Here is a 21,834-nt window from a genome sequence, read left to right as displayed (position 1 = left end):
TGAAACTGAAAGTACTCCAGACAGTACATTGTACTCTTTTCAGTACTCAGTAACACGACCTTCTTTGCATGCACAAAAACTTGAGACAATCCCTCAGGCATTCAGGCTGTAAAGAGAGAGGAGGATGGAGTTACTACTGGACCATCTTATCATATCTGCGAGACTGAAACGCTCACCAAACGACTCCGTACTTTTCTTAACATTTCCTTCATCCACTTTTAATGCAAGTGCATCACAATAACATTAACAGCTCACAATCCCGGGGAAGCCTGTTCCCTCTAAGTCACTTCCGACTTTTCCTTCTTCTCCGTTTCTGGCAACTATACGTCAAAATGTTAAAATAATCTCAAAATAATTACGTATTTCCCAAATCTTACGTCAAAACAACGACCTATTTTCTTGAAATACTGATTATGTCGAAATAAAGGCTTAGTATCTCAAAATTAAAAATGATTACAAACTTTTACCAGAAAGTTTGACTTAATATGTCAAACTAATGACTTAATATCACGTTATTGAACTCGTTATTTTGACAGTGCGCCAGAATTTAGTCTTAACTCAAACTCTTGAGATGATTTTTTTTTTTTAAGATACGAGGTTAATATTTAGAGAATGTCATTTTGAGATTTTAAGTCAATTCTTTCAGAAAATAAGTCATTACTTTAACATACTAAGTCAATATCTCAAGAAAATAAGTCATTATTATGATACAGCAAGTCTGTATTTTGAGAAAAGTCATTATTTTGACACAGTAAGTCTGTATTTTGGGAAAATAAGTCATTATTTTGATGTACTAAGTCTGTATTTTGGGAAATGTCATTATTAAGATTGTAAGTAAATATTTTGAAGGAAAACCACACAGGTGAGTTTTTCTCCTGTACCAGGCAGGAATGGACTGCCATTCTGTTCTCTAACAAACAGCAAGTAATCCAAGTGTCACACTGGCGTGCAGCACCCATGAGTGCTGTACCTGGGACTGGATTCACATGTGTAGTTTCTGTTTGCTACATTTTTTAATGTTTGGCTCGATTTTGATCCCCAGACGCTGATGTGAATAACCAGTTAATGTAAATGAGGTATTATTTCTTGTAATCTGTAAAATTAACTTGATGTTGACAGTCAGCCTACATACGAAAACCTTTTAGTGGCCGTCTTAAGATCATGGTTTTTTTTCCTTAGGAAAGCTTTTGTGAATCCGGCCCCTGATCTCTAGACCTGTGCTCCCCAACCTGGTCCTGGAGGACTGCCAGGCTGTCCATGTTTTTGCTCTATTTCAGGTCCAAGCACACCTGTACTCAGGAATTCAGTGTTCATGGGAGAGAGCAAAAGTACTGAGTGCTACAATGGTGGTAAAAAAATCAGTTCTCTTTTTGTGCTACTTTTCCTTGTCATGTCTTTTCTGGTCTGCAGTGGCCCAAACTAGCAGTTAATGGTGTTAATGAGTGCATTTACATGCAATCAATAATCTGATCATAATTGGATTTCTGCAGTTATCCGATTATTCAAATGGGCATGCTGTAAGCAGCATACTCTGATTTCTTAGACCGGAGTAAGGTTTTGAAATCCGATTAAGAAATCTAATAAAGAGGCTGGATTTTAGCTCAGTAATCAGATTTCTCAAAGTGTGAACTCTTACTCTGATTTCTTTCGGATTTCTCAGTCTGTGCATGTGTGACAACAGACGGCGGTCCCGGGAAATAAGTGAGCAGCGTCGGCGCGAGGCGCAGCAAAACACTTTCAGAGCGATGCTGAAACCAAATACATGCTTGACGAAAGAAGGATTTAAATTTTCTTCATCTTCTAGATGATGTATGTTCATATTTTCAGGTAAAGTTTGAGTTTTACATTATGTTCACATCTTCTTCTGTTAGTTTACTGGCTGGTTGCAAAGCAAAAATCTGATTACTGCCTGACTCATGTAGACATGGAGTTTCCCATTATCTGATTACTCAAGTGCATGTAAACCTGTTGATCAGATTACTGACATCATGATATCTGATTTTCTGCAGTTATCGGATTATTAAGCGCATGTAAACGCATTCACTGCTACCAAGTTATCAGTTGGTTGTCAGGTCATTTGTTAAGACGCCTCTGTGTAGAGATGGCACGTTGGTATCGGCGAGTATTGCGCTGACTGCAGGTTAAAAATGCTGGATCTGATGTTGGAGAGAAAAACGAAAGACTCAATCAGGATTCAGTCCTGTAACGAATCTATCCTGGAAAAGCACTCACTCACACAGCGTGAGGTGATGTTAGCTGTGGAGCCAATAGTGTTTGAGTAGTTTCCTATAATTGCCTATTTTTAGATGATCGTATAATTTTATATTAGTATTAGTTTAAAACAGAAAGTGGTACGATGCCACCTCTATTTGGATTCTGAAGTTATATTCTGACCTACAGTCATATATAAAAGGTTTAACTCCCTGGTCAAAGTGCATTTTAATGGATAATTTCTATTAATTTGCAGAACATATCGAAAACAAATTGAAATGTAGCCTGTGGAAAAGTTATGGCTAATTATGCTTCATTCAGAAAATCAACAAAACATGTCATTTGACCGTGGGGGTATTTTGTATTGAATGTTACTGCTTTTGATCAGTGCTTCACCACAAGAGAGATTATGTTAATGCCAGCAAATATTAAATAGCTACTTATTTCAATCACGGCAGCAGGAAAGTAAGTGCAGAGTGGAGAGCTACAGGCAACTGTAAGGACAACCAGCACCCAGAGAAAACTGATTTTTCCAGATTCTCCACCATTTTAGCGCCACCAAAACTATATCTAAAAAACCTCACAATACACATGTAAAATAAAGAAATGTTTACGTTACAGACACAGGGAAGTTGTGGTTCTAATCACTGACATAGTGGAAAAATCTCATGGTAAATTCCTGTAGAACGTACCATTTTTCTTCAAAACAATCTGCACGTCTTTCTTTTATTAAAGTTCCACCGAATTCCACTAAAAACTCACCACTAGACTTGATTGTGAGGTGCCTGATCCTACTCGAGTGTGGTGTCCTGCTTTTTAAGAGCTTATGAAAATACAAAATCAGTTTATGACACAGTTTCATGTCCCCGTTTAGTCACTACTGATGGTGCCCTTTTGTGAAATGGCACGCAAAGTCGTACTTATCCGTGCACTTGTACCCACAGACGTTGCACTGAAACGGCTTCTCGTAGCCGTGGCAGCCCATGTGGATGGTGTAGAGGATGTTGTCTGCGAAGTACATTTGGCAGTGTAAGCAGGTGTACAGCATCTCCGGGGGCTTTGCGGAGCTCTGAACGCACGAAGCAGTGGACGCGGGAGCAGGTAGGCTGGGCTGGCTGTAGCTCACGCTCTTCGTACTGTGGGAGTGGAGGTCCGGAGTGGAGGCTGAAGGAGGCTGAGCTGTGCTCACAGACGGAAGGCCTGAGACAGGAGGGATAAGTATGGGCTTCTCATCTCTACAAGACGAATCCGCATCCTGCTCCTCAGAGGACAGACTGGCTAACGCGCATGAGTCCGTAGATACTCCAACGCTGCGGAGCTCTGCCAGGTTTTCGTATGCGTCTGTATGCAGAGGGAAACCATCCATATTGTTCTGCACCACCATGGATGGAGGGCTGAGGCTAACAAGGTGCTGATGGCCATAAGCAACAGAGCTGGAATTTTTCAGCATCTTCTTTTTGGCCAGCGAGGAGTGGTGCACCAACTTAGTGGAGAAAACCTTGTGCCTCCGGCGCCGATGGTGCGACAGGTTGCTGCGGTCGCTGCAGCGGAAGGAGCACAAATCACACTTGTAGGGCTTCTCGCCCGTGTGAGAGCGCATGTGCGACTCCAGGTGGCGCTCATAAGCAGAGGCGAACGGGCACAGGCGGCAACGGTGGGGTTTCTCACCTTTACACACACAAGGAGAGAAGAAACCGATCAGTCAGGATTAACAGGTGATCATTCACATTTATGGCACAGACCTCTGAAGTCGTGCATCACTCTGACGTCGACATCGTGCCCAGCTTAGGAACTCCAGGTCTATTTTTCTCCATGACAAAAACAAATGGGATTTTCATTCCTTTTTGTCCTGCATACAATTTTACTCTGGAGGTCACTGGATCTTATAAATTAGGAGGTCATTAAGGAATCAAAATATGAACATTACTATATTCATAATAACACGCTACTGCTCATGCGCACCGAAATGACATAGCATGAAAATAAGGCACAAGCCCATTTCACTCCTCGGCCCTACTGCTTAGCCCCTACCCCTCTGTTTTGAACATTCATGTCTAGGGGTAGGGTGTCCTGACTTTTGTTGAGAGGGGGGTAGGGCGAAGTGTTAGGGCTACATGGCCCTCCAAACTGAGGTTTTTCAGAGACTACATGGGTGTTATGAGGAAAAAACTGGCAAGACGGCTGAACAAGAGACCAAAGAAACCCACAAATGTGAGAATTTTCTCTGTGAAAAAATTACGATAACCACTGTATTATCTTAGTTTAATGTTGTTTCAATGTATTATGGTCATTTTCCTACTAACAACCATAAACAATCGCTAGTAGTGCTGATGTCTCGGTAGCAGCTAGCTAAATTTCCCATTCCACCTTAAATGGTGCAGCAGTCTTCTGGTGCCTCAGGTGTCAGAACTGCTGCTCCATTTAAGGTGGGACGGGAAAACTCGAACAAGAAGCTGACAAACAGCTGACTTCAGCTTCATATCACTGAAGAATTAGGGGTGGACGATAATAAATAACATGCTCTGCAAACTTTTCATTATTTGTGTTACCTGTGTGGATGCGTATGTGTTCGATGAGTCTCTGGATGCCCCTGCTGCCGTAATTACAGTAACGACACTTCAGTTTCCCATCATCTGTCCTTTGGAAACTGTCTGCCAACGCAGCGTTGTCCAGGGACACCTTGATGGAGGCTCGCTCCAGTCCAGTCTGCTCATCTTCACACATTGCTGTAAAGAAAATTACACAACTCTGTGACACTTCAGACTGTTTCTTTACTGAACTACTCGCTCCGCATTGCATTGATTTACTATACCGTACTTAACATCACTGAAATGTTCCCTCTTTTCCACAAGATGATCTGTTTTCTGTTTTTAGCCCAACGTTATCTTTACTGGGCTGACATGCGCCACTTAGATCAGTTAGTTTCAGCTAGTACTCTCAGTTAGTTACTCTCATTGAAATTGATGTCAAATTAGTAGAAAATCTCAAAATGTAAATATTTTGGAAAGAAGGCTGATCAATTCATGCATATTAAGTAGCATCCAAAGAAAAAAGTGCACCAGTTAAATGAGTTTGAGTTTATTGGTTTTCCTCTATTATAAACCTTTTTCTATAAACATGCACAAATAATTTTGAGCATAATTTTGCTCTATTTTATAGATAACAATATGTCATAAACTCCATGGACAAAAAAATAGTCACCTTGCATGTTTAAGGTGGTAACTTCAGGCTCCTGCAGATGTCGTTGCACAAGGATGATCGGGCTATAAATACCTGCGAGGTGTGCGACAGGATTCATAGATTGAGAAAATGTGGTACAGTGCAGTGAATGTCTCGTTCAATGTGTGGAAAATGGGTCGCAAAGCAGTTGATTGACAAAAAAGAGTGACTGCATCTGAGCGTGTCAAAGGCCACAGTGTGAACGAAGTAGCTGAATTTGCAGGTGTATCGAAGCGTACGGTCATACAGTCCCAGGAAAACCTGGTCAGAATTGTGGTCGAAAGACGAAACTCACAGACAGGGACCACCATGTTTCACGGCTGGTGAATATAAATCGATTCGCTTCCAGGCAAGAATTGCTTCTAGAAGTCAATTATCAAGAAGCTATTAGGTACGTTTTAGTCACAAGCGACTAATTTTTTTGTCCAGTAAGCTTACAATATTACAAACCATTTAAGCCAGGGGTGCTCAGTCCTGGTCCAGAAGATCTACCACCCTGCAGAGTCTAACACCACCCCTAATCCAGCACCTGATGCAGGAAATGAAGGCCTTTAAAGGCATCCAAGTGTTAGAGCCAGATGTGTTTGATATAAACTCTCCAGGTCTGGGCACCTCTGATATAAGCATTTGGGTTAGAGGGAATGTTTCTATTCAGTTTTCATTCTTCAATAAACTGTTCATGCTTTCTCGCCTTTCTGGATTAGCCATGTCGTGTTCTTTATTTTCTGATCAGGCTTGTTGGCAATAGAGCATCCTTTCCTCTTACCTGCTTGGAGATCCTGAGGCTCTTTCTCCTCGTCCACAGAGCGCGAGATCATGTTAATATGTTGTGTTTGCTGATTGAGGTATTCCTGGAAGTCCTTCACCAAATCCAGCGGCTCCTGTTTCTTCTCACCCATGGTCCAACCGTGATGTGTCACAGCTTCTGAGCAGGTAATCCGACATCTCAACAACAGGGCAAAGGTACATGAAATTAGTCATCACCAATATATTCCACAAACTAGAGTTCATGATGAGAATATGCACTGCTGCCTCCAACCTGGAGAATCATATTTCTACTGACGCTGCCTTCAAGTTCTTCTCAGAAGTTCCTACTTACGACCTCCTAAGTCCAATGACCCAATTTTTGTTCCAAGTGGTTTTGGTTGGAAATAAGTTAGATACATTAGAAATACTGTTTTTGTTTACTTTTGTTTTTTTTCTGTCATTTAAGAGGGTCTGTGTATTTTGCATTACTGCACAAAATGCTTATGAGAAGAGTAATGTTTTTTATGCAGTTATGTATCATATAATGTGCTTATATCTGTATTTCCATGTGTGGATGGTTTTAGCCTGCAGTGTTACACCAGCCTTATACCAAACGGCATTTCAAGCGATTTCACTGTCGCAGACAAATTTCCAATGTCGGAATAAAATCATAAGAGTCTTGCTAGAGTTGCATCGCACTCGCGTCGTCTCGATCGTTTAGTGTGAGGTGGTCAGGACGGCCGTCTTCTCCTTCATCAGTGATCACAGGACGCTGCCCACAGGACGCTGATGGCTGGATATTTTTGGTTGGTGGACTATTCTCAGTCCAGCAGTGACACTGAGGTGTTTAAAAAAACTCCAGCAGCACTGCTGTGTCTGATCCACTCAGACCAGCACAACACACACTAACACACCACCACCACGTCAGTGTTACTGCAGTGCTGAGAATGATCCACCACCCAAATAGTACCTGCTCTGTGAGGGTCCATGGGGGTCCTGACCACTGAAGAACAGGGTAAAAGGGGGCTAACAAAGTATGCAGAGAAACAGATGGACTACAGTCTGTAACTGTAGAACTACAAAGTGCACCTATATAGTAAGTGGAGCTGATAAAATGGACAATGAGCGTAGAAACAAGGAGGTGGTCATAATGTTATGCCTGATATATAAGAATCATCAATGGGTTTTTTCCCCACTTTTTTGTTTTGCTTTCTGTTTAGTTCATAACACCCAATCAACAGAGCTGAATCGCTGCATGTTTTGTTGGTGTGTAAATCTTGATGTCGAACTAAAAAAGTAACTGCACATTTTACAGTTTAATTATAAAAGTTCTGGGTGATGACATGCTAGAATATACAGTTCCACAGTGAACTGGGCTGAGCCCTCAGATCTTTACATGTCCCGCCAACATATCTTCCCATCTGTACCACTACAGAGTGGAAGGAAAAGTGTTTACCTGCTTGTAACTTTCCACCAGGTGTATGATGGGACATCATCTCAAAAATCTAGTTGCAGTCTTGTAAATAGTGACACTGCAAGATTCACAGTCTTTGCAATATCATACTCTGTGACTAAAACCTGTGACACTGTCTTTAGATGAGAGAGGGCGTCAGACTTCAGTCTTTCACAGCTCTTCTAGTGTGTGGTTAGTATTAAGGTTGTGGCTGATGAATATATGAAATACAACCAGTTTTTCACTGGTAGATACGACACTACAGTGGTGTTCATGTGTTTCATCTGGTAAATCCGGTATTTCCGACAAGACCTGAGCACAGCATATATTGCAACGCACACAGAGCGGGAGATAACGGTTAATGAAACGTTGTTATTACGATTAAAGCTTATTTTAAGGTTTAAAAACAGTATTAGGCTGCTTTAGGGGCTCAAAACTGGCCTTCAACTCTGCGTATACTTCCTCTCGCATCGTGTGTTTTACCGAGGCGCCCCAAGGCGGCCAGTTTTCAGCTCCCTGTAATGAAAACACGGCGTTCACTGAAACAAAGCAGGGTTTATTGAAAACATACAAATGCAAACTCTGGTCTGAAACAAGCCCACACGGGTCTCTGCTATGCTCAAATTATCATCAAGCTCAGAATGTTTTATTGTTATTATCATTTTCAGCAGCTGCAGCCCTGATATCAGGCGGTGCTGCAGAAACCGTCAGCACTCCTACTTCACTACAGACAGTCCGACTCTGTCTGATCTTCACCAGCCTAAACATGATCACCTGTCTCGATATGACTCTTACCTGCGTGTTCACATCACCTGGGCGACCCACCAGCAGAAAAACAAGCCACGGCGGGAGGACGTTAAAGAAATACCCCTGAAAACCTCTCAGCGCGCCACCAAGCCTGATTAAATATAACAGCTGGTCTCCTTAAACGTTGATCTTCATCGCAAAATGTCTGAATTTACACGAAACGCGTTTATTTATCTCACATTGAGCTAACGGCTAACGACTAACGGCTACGACTAACGGCTAACTGAACGCTGCCGCTGTTGCGATGCGAGGATGAAAAGAGTCCCAAATCGCAGGTTCCGGTTGAAATAAAAAGCAAGCGAAAAGTCCTCATACGCCGCATACACGACTTTATTAAACAACTACTGTGAAAGTATTTAATTAAAAACATCGGCGAGATAGATATTAAGTGGAAGATAAATACGTTTATATATTTTCTAAAAAAAAACCACGTGTTTTTTTTACATTTTATTTTGTTGAAGCAATTATTCATAACAAATATGACGCACATCACCACTACGTTGAGTGAATCAACAGCAGCAAAATACTCTGAAACAACACGAAGTGAAATACAATCAAATAAACAAGTAAAAAAGATGAATAACTAATACATAATAGTAAAGTAAAAAAAAATTCTGTTTTTGTGATTTTTTTTAGGAATAAAACGATTTGCAGATAAAGTAAGTAAAATTAAATAATAATACTAATAATAATAATAATAATAAATGAATGTTATTTCAGCCGAACGGTTCAGCCCTTGGACGTAATCGAAGATAAGAGCCCGTATGTAAACAAGTCGGTCATGGCGGCGCCCTTCACCAGGATTCTCGGAAAGGTGAATAAACCTGCACATTTCTATGTGTTTTGAACAGCACGTTTATTATTACATTACTGCGGACCGCTGCTGTACGTCTGTCCAATCTGAAGGAAGGTAATGGCGATGTTTGTGGAAATACATTAGCCACGTAGCCCGCGTGGCTAACTTAATAATAGCTTGTGAGCTACATCGGTTCAGATTAGACTGCAGCGGTAGGTAGCTGACTAATACATGGGCAGTGTGTGCAAACCTGGATAGTAGCCAGTTTCATTTACTCAGTGACATGAATTTGTACTTTTCTTAAGAGTTCTGAGTGATTATAGTTACGTTTGTTCACACTCGAGTCTGAAGTCTATACCAGCTGTCCACTTTATTGGAAACGCCTGCCTGGTACTTCCACTCCATGAGGTCCACTATATACATCGATCAGCCATAATATTAAACCACCTCCTTGTTTCTGGACTCATTGTCCATTTTATCAGCTCCACTTACTATATAGGTGCACTTTGTAGTTCTACAGTTACAGACTGTAGTCCATCTGTTTCTCTGCATACTTTGTTAGCCCCCTTTTACCCTGTTCTTCAGTGGTCAGGACCCCCATGGACCCTCACAGAGCAGGTACTATTTGGGTGGTGGATCATTCTCAGCACTGCAGTAACACTGATGTGGTGGTGGTGTGTTAGTGTGTGTTGCGCTGATCTGAGTGGATCAGTCACAGCAGTGCTGCTGGAGTTTTTAAACACCTCAGTGTCGCTGCTGGACTGAGAATAGTCCACCAACCAAAAACATCCAGCCAACAGTGTCCTGTGGGCAGCGTCCTGTGACCACTGATGAAGGACTAGAGGATGACCGACACAAACTGTGCAGCAGCAGATGAGCTATCGTCTCTGACTTTACATCTACAAGGTGGACCAACAAGGCAGGAGTGTCTGGAGTGGACAGTGAGTGGACACAGTGTTTAAAAACTCCAGCAGCACTGCTGTGTCTGATCCACTCACACCAGCACAACACACACTAACACGCCACCACCACACCAGTGCTTAATGGCTATTTCGACTGGAATCGAAATAACTAAAGGGTATATATGTGTGTAATAACAGCATGAGTGAAATGTGTAATGTTTCTAGGTTGGCAGGCAGTTGTCTCGGCCATGGGCTTCCTGCCAGGCTGCTCTGCGGCCCATGTCATCACGGACGGTAGCTGTGGAGCAGGCTGCCCCTGTAGGTACCGGGTTCCCCCCACTCCAGACCTTCACAGAGGAGGAGGCCATGATGAGGGAGGCGGGTGAGTTCACATTATTTTGGTCTTTACATGGAGGTGGGTAGAGTAGCCTGAGTATTGCTACATTGGTGAAATAATGACACAAGTATCAATATTTTATTATTTAAAGCTGCACTGTATAAGATTACTTGTTAATATTGAGAGAAGTGGCATTGCTGAGTCAGGAGAATAAACACAGGCTAAAATATGATGCTGTGAGTCGCCCTGTAAAGCATGATATAATTATTTAAAGTCAGAGGTGTTGAGTTGGGAGTTTCTCAGACCAAGTCTGTACATATTAACTTCATACACACACAGGCTCAAAAAAAGGTCCCGCTCAATGTTTAGGTCTTAAATGCAAAATCAACATTATACTGATGAAGATATGAGGACAATAGTAGACACTCATTCTGTCAAACAGATGCATCCTTTATAGAGTTTTGACTGAGTTCTCTTTGAATTCTCTTTCATCATCTGATTCATCCACTCAGGGAAGGGGTCCAAAGCACAACCCATGTTACAAAATGTCTTCTGTACAATTATACACATCTACTGTAGAGGTTTCTAAATCCCCAAAACTTACATAAGTTAATACACAAAATAAAAGCATTGTGTTCGATTGTTGATCATGTGTTTGGAGCAAAAATCCTCCAATTCAAATCTTAAAATTCCAGTCATGCATTCCTAGTATTAAGCCCATTGTTAGGCTAATAGGATACCGAAATAACCAACTTTTCTTTGTTGTTGAAGATGCTGGATTATTCCACAGGCACATTCTGAAGCCTACAGACTGTAACAATTGTTTTTGTTAGTTCAGGTTTATCTTTATCTATTAAAAACAAGCTTTCTCAAAAATAAAAATCTGCTTTCTTTATTACCTTGTAGTTTATATGTTTAGTATGTTTCTTAAATGCACAAATTAAACAAACAGGCGAGATACGAATTTCAGTTTCAGTCAGGAATTTTTATTTTAGTGCATCACTATTAATGACAGTTGGATAGCGTAGTGCAGAGGTCACTAATAGGCGGGCTGCGGCCCGAGTCCAGACTTTGGAGATTTATTTAATTTCGATGGGTGGTCCTGTTTTAATCGGAACCGCTTTAGCAGCCCAGGTGACTCACAGACCAGTTGCATGCGTTGTAAATATCGTTGCGTTGTTATGCTACTCAGCCAATCAGATCTGTGCATTACGATGAGCACTGAGACTTGAGTGAGTGACGCACACACAGGGGAGGGACGAGGCGAGAAACAGCAGTGGGAGAAGAAAGTGAGTCAGAGGGAAGTTATTTCACATGGTGAGCTCTAAAAAGAGAAAACTGACCATAAATGTTGTTGAAATTTTACTGAATTTCACTTTATTTGATTTGACATTCAGTTGTTGACTGTATGAGGTGTTGATATAACTACTAGGCCACTTCAGTTTACAGTACATGGCACTGAGTCATGATGCAAGTTAGACATTATGATGTTCCGCACCTTTGCTTGAAGAAATTTTCTCTAATTGGACCTTATTGAATTTTGATTAAATACCCTTGGCGTAGTGGATGGCATGCTTGCCCTGCACACTGGAGAACAAGATAGGAAGATAACAAATCTTTAACAATCTCAGATAACAAATCTTTAAAAATCTCAGTAGAATTGTATCCTGACTCAAGCATCGTAGTGTAATCATGCTGTGGGACCTGCAGTGAGCCCCCCCCAGTAACCATCACTGCTTCTTTCCACAGTGAGGAAATATGCTCAGGAGCGCGTCGCTCCATTCGTATCCAAGATGGATGAAAATTCTTCCATGGATGATGAAGTGATCGGATCTCTCTTTGAGCAGGGGGTCTGTACCTCTCTTGGCACATGATCCAAAACCGCACACTACACTGTGCACTGCCTGCACAGCTGACCGTTTATTTAAAGGGCCCATATCATAGAAAACTGAGAGAGGTTGGAAAATTGTCCTTATAAATGATGTTAATATAAATTATGTATTATATTAATTATAGTTTTTCTTTGACAGTTTTTGGTGCATAGAACCAAACATAAATGGAATCGAGGGGGAAAATTAAATGGATAAAAATGTAGGATATGGGCCATTTAAAGTGCTGGAAAGTATTTGAGGGTATTGATGTCCTTTTTGCCACAGTTGAACTGAATTGTAAACTTTATTCATATCTGTATATTTATTGTTCTTTTATTTTATTATATGTTGTTCTATCGTACAATTTCTAATTGATTATACTTGTTATATGAGAGAATACATGGTTTGTGATCACTAGTCATGTAATGTATCAGGTTAAAATAACACTTGTGTAAAGTATGATGGTGAGATTTTCCCTGATGAAGGTCTTTTTAATCTTTTGTCCGTTTTTGAAATGCTGTTCACTTTTTACTCTAGAAAGCAGTGCTGTGGGTGGTGGTGTATGACTTAACTGTTTGGTGATGCTTCCTTTATCGTGTCTGCTACTGTGTCTGTTGCAGTTGATGGGCATTGAGATAAGTACAGAATATGGAGGCACTGGCTCCTCCTTCTTCTCCTCTGTGCTGGTGATTGAGGAGCTGGCGAAGGTGGACCCGTCAGTGGCCGTGCTGTGCGACATCCAGAACACGCTGATCAACACACTGATGTCCAACCTGGGCACGGAGGAGCAGAAGGCGAAGTACCTGCCCCGTTTCACCACAGACATGGTGAGACACAGCCTAGACCCCCCACGCCTGCACTGCCCACTTCATCCTTCTAGTGTATTTGGAAAGAGCTGCACTGGTTACCTGTATTTTTTAGGATAGATTTAAAATCTTACGCGGTTATAAAAGAGAAAAGTGAGAAAAATTGACTCTTATTCACCGACATTGTGTCCAAAAAGAGCGGAGATATTAATGATATACGAACTTCTCTGCATCTCATTCACGAAACCTTCATAAGACGAGCGGAGATTTGAGCACAAATGATGAATCAGCTTCAGTGCGTGAAGTCAAGTGCCAGCTCACCACCTCATTTACATAAAGCACGCCCTAATTCAAGCAAATGTTCAGTAGAGAGGCAATAAAACAACAGCATTTAGTGGCTTGCAAGCCAAACGCTGTGCGCGTAGGTGAAGTTTGATGTGGAGGGGTCAGTGTGCTGCTCTAACTACTGATCAAACTTTACAGCGTCCAAATTATGACGACTGGAAAGAATAAAATGTTAAATAAACTAAATGTCTGTCTGTTTTGTAAGACAGTAGAATGAATAGGAAAACATTTAAACGTCCAGCTATTGCAGTGTATGAGATGCTGTATGAATAATGGATAATATTTATCATCAAATCAAGCATTTTTTTCAGGTTGTTAAACTATTACACTCAAATTTACACACACTTTACGCAAGTCCTACTGGACATGAGTTTGATGGTACAGATATGGCAAAGATGAAACTGATGAATAAGAAAAATTGTCGGTATAATTTGCGAGCACTAATTTTACAATAAGCTTTGATGAATAAGGGCCATTGTGCTTATAGCAGGAAGAACTGGCTAAAATGAATAAATTCCCAAAACATCCCAAGGCCGTCTTCTTAAAGTGCTATAATACACTAAAATATTGTTTTAAAATAATCATAAACACCATATAATTTAAACATTACTATTAGCTATGGTGTTTGAAAACTCGTATGGAAAGCTCAGATGCTCTTTTTTATGCAAGGATAAACATATAAATGTAAAATTGTATACAATGTACTCACCAGAAAAGAAAAAAAAAAAAAACTATCATTGTAATAATGAAGAAATCAAGTCAGCAGTCTGCACAGTTTAAATTAAATATTAGTACACTGAACATTTAGACTTTCAGTTGTACTCATTTCCTTTTCTCTGTGTGTCCCACTCTGCAGATTGGTAGTTTTTGCCTGTCGGAGGCGGGGTCAGGGAGCGATGCCTTCTCTCTGAAGACCAAAGCAGAGAAGCATAAAGATTATTACATCATCAATGGCTCCAAGATGTGGATCAGTAACGCAGAGCATGCAGGAGTCTTCCTGGTCATGGCCAACGCAGATCTCTCTGCAGTGAGTCACAGATTCACAGCGTGCATGTCTGTTATTATTATTGCCATGTATGAGAAATATAGAACACAATAACATTGAAATGGGTTTCGTTACAAAACACATTATAGACCACTTTCAAGTTTTTTTGTTTTTTTTTGCGTGATATACATTTTTGGGAGTGAGCTTTACACACATAGGAAATATCAGTGTTATACAGGGAGATTCGCTCGAAAGAGGCCCCGAATATTCTGTAATAACGCTCACTAGGACGAAGCAATCTAAACAAAACAATGTGCAATGAGCTCCTCAGTATATGGAGCTTCGAACAAGCCGGGCTGCCCCTGCGTCGGAGCGACGAGGTAGGCGCCGGACAGCCGTCGCAATATTTAACCTCCGTTTGCAACTTCTGGGTGCAGACCCCCTGTACCCCTTCATGTGTCTGGCGGAAAATGAAGATCACGTCCAGCATCGCATGTAATGCAATCGATTACACATACGTCAACGTATGCAGCGTATTTTTTTGGTTCAGATTGCTTCATCCTAACGGGAGTTACAACAGAATATTCAGGGCCTCTTTCGAGTGAATCTCCCTGTATTATGATTAATACCACCTTTTATTAGAAAAGTAAAATTATGTTTTCAAAGTCAACGGTTATTCTTTTCAAAACCTCGTTATATCCATACTTGTTACAAAGGAAAGGGTGCTGTGTTTACTGCTTAAATGTGATTGTACTGAACTTTGTAAAAGTTTGAGACACCTGAAATAATTGAGTTAAAAAAGTGATTTATCTGGGCAGTAAGTGCCCGAAAAACACTAATATTAGAGTAAACTGATTTTTAACTGATTTGAACCCTCATTGAAGCCTAGTATTATTTATAGTTATCATTAAATTAAATCAGAGCTGCTGATGGAATTAAACAAATCCATGCGATGGCTGGAGTGCAGCGAGAAGTCAGGAACCAAACCTGCGCTCTTCTAACCAGCTTACAAGATGTCAACTACTGAAAAAACTACTGTTACCTTTTTTTCTGTATTTACTGTATTTTTATTTATTCTAAGGATATATGGTGTGCTTACAAGCACAGACTCACTTATTGCCAAGATAAATGGTTTTAAATAATGTACTTAGGTGGCCAATCTTTTGTCCAGTGCTCTGTGTTTTTCCCCCTCTCTGAATCTATTTGTACAATTACCTTCATTATCAATAAAAGGTAAATGTAAATAGAATTATTATTATTATTACTTCTCTTGTTTCTGTGTGATAGTCACGTTATAAGAGTTACAGACTAGGCTACAGTTTATTTTCTGTTAAATGAGAGTTCTAAGCGTTATACTGCACTGCATTGGTATCCAGTATAAAGGGTTCTAGACTGAGAGTGATGATCTTGGATGATGAATGTTTCCATGCAGGAACATCACTTTGAATACGTCGCATCTTTATGGCTCTTCTGCTTCGGGGCGACTCTGGTACTCACTGTATTGTGTTTGATTGACAGGGCTACAGGGGCATCACATGTTTCATCGTGGACCGAGACACGGAGGGGCTTGAGATCGGAAAGAAGGAGAACAAGCTGGGCCTGAGAGCCTCTTCCACCTGTGCGGTTAACTTCGACAGTGTCAAGGTACAGACATGCACACTGTGAGCAAATGACCAGTCCTGGAGTTCACTATTTAAAATAAGACATCATCTTTGATCCGAACAGGTCCATGAGAAGAATATCTTGGGTAAAGTGGGGCACGGCTACAAATATGCCATCGGGATGCTGAACGGGGGCAGAATTGGCATTGCAGCACAGGTACAGCTCTCATTTATGAAGCAAATGAATGATAATAAGTTCCTGTATGATCCTAATTTAATTGTTGTATGATTGTAATTTAAATATGACCCACATTTTCATTCAGTCAAACAAAACAGTCAGCATGTCAAGGTCATTTGTGCATAATTCAATTTGAGATCTATGCAGAGTCATTCAGAGTGGTTTGATGAGAAATGGTTCATTGTAGAGGTGTGTAGAGGCTTTACAGTGGTGGTGATAGGAACCAGGGGTCTCAATGTCTACAACACAAATATAGCCATTTTATTTACCATCCAAAACCACCAATGACAAAACCCAGGACTATAGTAAAACAATGTCTCAGGCATTCATGCCATTTTATGTAATAACTCTCAGTGAGGGAAATTTTAGGGGCATTAAACTTGCTGGACATCTGGTTCCTATCACAAACCATTTCTCATCAACAGAGCATTGCACACAAACCACTCTGAATGACTTTGTGTAATCTTAAGTATTTCATCATGCAGAAATGTTCAATAATGGGTGGAATTCCCATTAAAGTTTCTGGCTAATTGAGAAATCCTGCTTTGGTGACCACCCCTGCTGTTTCTATATTATCTCTTTATTTTATTGTGCTTCTCTGTGTGTTTTAGATGCTGGGCTTGGCTCAGGGCTGTTTTGATCATGCTGTTCCCTACACCAGGCAGAGAGTCCAGTTCGGTAAACGCATCTTTGACTTCCAGGTAACACTGATTTAGAGGAAGGAGTCTCCAAATTAGTATTACAGTAACAGCCTAGTAACACTGTTGTTATTGTACACTGTTGTTGTACAATAACAGCCTAGTATCTGTTTATTATCAGGGATTGCAGCATCAGATTGCCCATGTGGCCACTCAGCTGGAGGCAGCCAGACTGCTGACCTATAACGCGGCCCGGCTGAAGGAGGCAGGACGACCCTTCATTAAAGAGGCTTGCATGGCCAAGTACTTCACAGCAGAGGTCAGTGATCATCCCAACTGGCTTTCACAACCAGCACTGGGAACCATGTACATGTACTTAATCTGGCACACATGACTCAAAAGGGTGCAATGATTTTACTACAGAATGAAAAAAATGACAGTTCCACAGATGTGCATCACAATATTTTATTTTTCTAAGGTTTTTATAAGTTGGAATATAGAAAAAATGCACCATCCATAATTAATATGCGTATTTTTATTCAACATCACATCACATATTATGCTAAACTAAATCTGGTTCTCTTTGTCTGTGTACTGACAAAATCATGATATACCCAGAAAAGCATTTTGTGACATAATTTATCATGATATCAATCACAATAAATGATAAGGGAGCAGGTCCTGTGCTACACACACACACACACACACAGACACACACACACACACACACACACACACCTGTGCTCAAATAACAGCTTTTTTTCTGAAGTTGCATTTAATTCTAAGAGTTATGACTTTTGGTGCTCATTTTTACAAGACAGAGGATCACAGGAACTAATATGCCAACTACAAATCAAATCCTACATCCAAAACTAAGCTAACAAAACTAAATAAGATCTTATATGATCACTGTTTTGCAATCCTTTGTTTTTAGTAAAGCTGATAAGTAGCTGATAAGTTGAATTAGGTGTGTTAGAGAAGAAAAAACAAAAAAATGTGCAGAGAACGAATCCCCAGGATGGGAATTGGGAACAAATCAGTGTGTTCCTATGGCTGTTATCTTAAAGTTATAGATCAGTAATAGATGCTCAATTTACTGTACATGTAAACGAATGTAAAGATGTTTTGCTGCATGTATTAATGCGTTAATCTGTTGTCTTCAGGTTGCAACATTAACCACGTCTAAATGCATTGAGTGGATGGGGGGAGTAGGCTTCACAAAGGACTACCCCATCGAGAAATACTACAGAGACTGCAAAATAGGTGAGTGAGAACCAGTAATTATAAACACATGGTATAAGATACAGCTTCAAGGTGTAAAATATGATCGAAGAGCTCGAGAGATAAACATGACCCAGCTTCCTGCAGCAAGATTGAGGACTTTTCAGTAAAGCTGGATGATTTAAGCCTAAAGTGAGTATTATCCAATAGGAAAGTCATTGGTTTAGAGATTAATTGAAACTATTTTTTCTTTGTGAAATACACCATAATAAAAAAATGGCCATGCAGACACACAGGAGAACATCTAAAAGTAACTGAAGTATATCGTCGCTGTCCAAAGAAAAACATGCATCTCCATTTTCGTCGATTATTTTTATTTTCCCGCATCATTTGAACAGATTTACATCTTGTGAAAATTTCAAGATGAATGGACCAATAGCAATGCTCTAAAATTACTTGGAATTAAATATCTTCTCATTCACTTACAATAAAGGAAAGAACGTTTTTGCCCTCTCCTGTAAAGTTACCATTTTGGAGATACTTGTTTTAATTTGGACAGCGACCGTATTTAAAAAGTAAGGATTAACACACAGTGTTGGTAGACTAATAATTGTTAATGCAGAGCTCTGCCAAGGTCATGAAGCAATGCTTACCAGAGTTAAGACTGAATCAGAATCTTGCTTATTTAATAATAAGATATACATTAAATATATAATAAGATATAAAGATATACAATGACTTTCTCTTAGTGCAGTAAGTAATACAGCAGCTGTGACCAAAATGGATCTGTATTGGCAATTTGGGGCACTATTACATACATCAGCCATTGTTTTCTTAGTGTCTGGATGGTGAAATGAGGTTATGAGGCTGACATTAACAGCGGCCGCTGAGCCATCGAAAACTAAACATACTGGACTCTCAACATTTTGGTAAAGTAACAGCAGCTCAGTTCAAAACAAAGACCCTAACTTGTTTACTGCCTGCTGCTCATCGTACTGTACAAACACTGCATGGTAATTGATGGTTACTGTAATCATGGATTGAGAATTAAACGTGCAGCCTAGTCAAGTTTTGTATTCCGGTCTTCGACGCCAAGTTGACAAGTTTATAATGACAAAGTCTCCAAATTCATTTATTCCTGTATTTTAGTAAACTAAACAGTTCTCCCTTACATGGCACAGTGCTAGTCAGGGAATATGGATCCATTTCAGTCACAGATAAAGAAAATAAAAAATGTGTAATACAGATGTTGTATAGTGTTATGCACAGTTAGCCAACTCTACAAGCTCTCCATGAGGAGCTGTGACCAGGTCAAAGGATTCTTTGATTTGTGGAAGCATGGTCAGACTAATCTGATTTCCCTCTGACTGCATGTGGCTGGTGCTCCAATACCACTTTATACTAATATGCTAAATGCCGTGTTTTCCTACAGGCACCATCTATGAGGGAACGTCAAACATTCAGCTGAGCACCATGGCCAAGTTCATCGATCAGGAGTACGATTCATAAACCCATCGGTTCATCTTTTCGTGCTGCTGGCTTTCTCCCGTCACTCATCTGTATGGAAGTCAGTAGCTGCACGTTGAGGCCTTTCCTAAACACTTGGACTCGTGTCTAAAACTGAACTGTTGGTGTCTTCAAGACAATCGCAAGCAGTGTCTTCCATTATCCACCTAATCAGGTGGGGAACTTGTCTTAGCAAGCTTTGGCCACTGGGTGGCAGAAACAGACCACAAGCTACTGCTGTAGACAAATTCTCATTGACCTGAGATCTGGAGGAGCACTGTACTACAGACAGCTTCTAATGACCTGTTAGTGTTAATGTAGTTTTAATGCAGTTTAACTGAGCTCCAGTTTCAGATTGAGAACATATAACTGGCTGCTGCTGCAGCCAACAGGCTGAATTGTGAGTGAGATGAATTAACTTTTCATCATCTATCTTTTCTGTTAAACGCTCCCCGTCTCATCATTCCTGCACAGCTGATGTATGGAATAGTACGTCACACAGTTCTCCTAGCTAGAATTTGCTAAAAGAAAAACATGGCCAGCAAATTCATACTATAAAATAAACATTGAGTCACTTTAAACAGTATTTCGAGACCACATTAAATCAACCATATCATGGAAAACTAATTTTGTTTTAATAAAAGAAATATAGAAATATGGAAACTAAGCTGCAGACAGGGACTTATAGCAGACAGTGACCTATAGCAGTTTAGTCCTGACCCTTCGCACTGAAGTTATGGGGAGTGTTTCAGCCCAGACTGCTGTTTAAATGAGGCTCTATACAGGACAGCCAATCAGAACAGAGTGCGTTCACATTTATTAGTCTTAAACGTACAGTAACAAAAACAGTCTGTTTAATTCTAAGGGATAAATAGAGATTTGAGAATGAATGTTATGTAAAAATGAACTACAGCTGTATTTGGTACATAATACTACACAATATCATAGATGAATGTCAAGGAAAAAAAAATAAAAACAAGAAAAATGTACGAAATGGGCCCTTTTAAAGTGTCTCTCAGCCTGGTCAGCCATCCTCCTCCTGGACATCAACCTACATGTACAGTTCTGCTCCAATCCAGATCAAACTGGATGTAACTAAGGCTTTCTGAGGTGAATGGTCGGGTTGATCAGATGTGATGGATTGGACCTGGAGCTGAACTGATAGGATGATCTCCAGGAGGAGGATTGGGGACCACTGGTCTGATAATGAAAGTTACCTGCGTGTGTATTTGCTGGTTACTGAGGTCATATTTTAAAATAATAAGCTTTTTCAAGCACGCTGGCCATCATCCATCATGAGAGACGTGCAGGCTGACCATTCCCTGGAGAAGCCTGGTGAAGATGGGCCTGTTTTGCTGCAGCATTATGTTCTCATGCATTACTGCTTTTGTGTTGTGTGGGTTTTGCTTTGTTTTGTGTTGTTTTCGTCCTGTTTGTCCTCCTCGCTGATAAAGACACTAATAATCTGGCCTGATCCTAGTAAATGCAGCATGAAGCTGCATGGAAGGTGGAGGGTTTGTATCAGGTTCAGCCAGATCTCACTCACTGTAGACAAACCTAAGGCAAATACGTTAGTGAACCAGCTAAACTGCTGACTGTTTCTCAAGATTGAGCTGCTCGTTTGTTTATCTGTCCAGTCAGCTTCACAGCCAGTGGTTGTTCTAGACTAGAGATTATTTTCCACTTTGTAAAACAGGAATAATCCGGTCTGTTTCATGTTTGTTACTGATCTAGCTACAAATACATACCTGTGATGAGAAGTCAAAAATGAGTTCAGTAAATAATAACATCTTATTAAATGGTGCATTGAATGATGATTTACAGTAAATTCTGTCGATTAAGTTCCTTATGATGTGTTTGGTAGAGTCACTACAGTAAAAGCTGGTGAAAAAACAAATAAAATTCTTTTAAAATCAACCAGATCTGTGAATATCCCTGAATTGCCACCCTGTTGCCGAGAGTTCTGATGTTCTGGGTGAGATGTGCATAAATAAGATTCCTGGAAATACTTGCCCTCTTTTCTTGATTGAGTTTCTCTAGTGTGAAATTGTCTTTGAGCACTAGGTGGCCGACATTGAGCTCAGGCTGTTTCAGGCAATTTCCCACAGTTTTATTTTGTCCTAGAAAATCAGTTTTCAAAAAAGCCTCCTC

At 40.4% G+C, this 21,834-nt stretch overlaps 2 protein-coding genes across 4 annotated transcripts; one reads left to right on the top strand and one right to left on the bottom strand.

The window, feature by feature from the left end:
• Positions 1-1,978: 1,978 nt before the first annotated feature.
• On the bottom strand, positions 1,979-8,521 carry LOC118809040 (zinc finger protein Pegasus-like). 2 transcript variants are annotated; one of them, XM_036571967.1, is made up of 5 exons: positions 8,426-8,521; positions 6,197-6,375; positions 5,413-5,484; positions 4,761-4,937; positions 1,979-3,879 (listed from the first exon to the last, which is right to left on the bottom strand). In XM_036571967.1, exons 2-5 carry the CDS (start codon positions 6,327-6,329, stop codon positions 3,089-3,091), a joined length of 1,173 nt encoding a protein of 390 aa, XP_036427860.1. In that variant the 5' UTR covers positions 6,330-6,375; positions 8,426-8,521; the 3' UTR covers positions 1,979-3,088. The 2 variants fall into 2 exon arrangements, with proteins under 2 accessions (XP_036427860.1, XP_036427861.1); XM_036571968.1 differs by lacking the exon at positions 5,413-5,484.
• A 652-nt stretch (positions 8,522-9,173) lies between these two features.
• LOC118809021 (short/branched chain specific acyl-CoA dehydrogenase, mitochondrial-like) lies at positions 9,174-21,600 on the top strand. Of its 2 annotated transcripts, XR_005007324.1 has the most exons (12): positions 9,174-9,251; positions 10,361-10,517; positions 12,222-12,322; positions 12,964-13,170; positions 14,351-14,521; positions 15,998-16,123; positions 16,205-16,297; positions 16,930-17,019; positions 17,138-17,275; positions 18,120-18,219; positions 19,610-20,022; positions 20,075-21,600. XR_005007324.1 is itself a non-coding variant. In XM_036571946.1 (11 exons), exons 1-11 carry the CDS (start codon positions 9,219-9,221, stop codon positions 19,684-19,686), a joined length of 1,293 nt encoding a protein of 430 aa, XP_036427839.1. In that variant the 5' UTR covers positions 9,174-9,218; the 3' UTR covers positions 19,687-21,600. The 2 variants fall into 2 exon arrangements, 1 of the variants encoding a protein (XP_036427839.1); XM_036571946.1 differs by having other exon boundaries at positions 19,610-21,600.
• The last annotated feature ends 234 nt before the right edge of the window (positions 21,601-21,834 follow it).

The sequence above is a fragment of the Colossoma macropomum genome, unplaced genomic scaffold, assembly GCF_904425465.1.
Source record: "Colossoma macropomum unplaced genomic scaffold, Colossoma_macropomum, whole genome shotgun sequence".
Taxonomy (NCBI): Eukaryota; Metazoa; Chordata; class Actinopteri; order Characiformes; family Serrasalmidae; genus Colossoma; species Colossoma macropomum.
Note: the sequence above shows the minus strand (reverse complement) of the source record. Positions and strands in the feature narration are given on the sequence as shown.

Bases quoted from the DNA above. Each gene is read 5' to 3' on its own strand.
- LOC118809021 (XM_036571946.1), top strand. From the start codon at position 9,219: ATGGCGGCGCCCTTCACCAGGATTCTCGGAAAG. The intron at 12,323-12,963 runs GTCTGTACCTCT...TGTCTGTTGCAG, and splicing joins GATCTCTCTTTGAGCAGGGG to TTGATGGGCATTGAGATAAG. The intron at 17,276-18,119 runs GTCAGTGATCAT...TGTTGTCTTCAG, and splicing joins CCAAGTACTTCACAGCAGAG to GTTGCAACATTAACCACGTC.
- LOC118809040 (XM_036571967.1), bottom strand. From the start codon at position 6,329: ATGGGTGAGAAGAAACAGGAGCCGCTGGATTTGGTGAAGGACTTCCAG. The intron at 4,938-5,412 runs GTGACTATTTTT...TTTTCTTTACAG, and splicing joins TACCACCTTAAACATGCAAG to CAATGTGTGAAGATGAGCAG. The intron at 3,880-4,760 runs GTAACACAAATA...GTGTGTGTAAAG, and splicing joins ACACATACGCATCCACACAG to GTGAGAAACCCCACCGTTGC.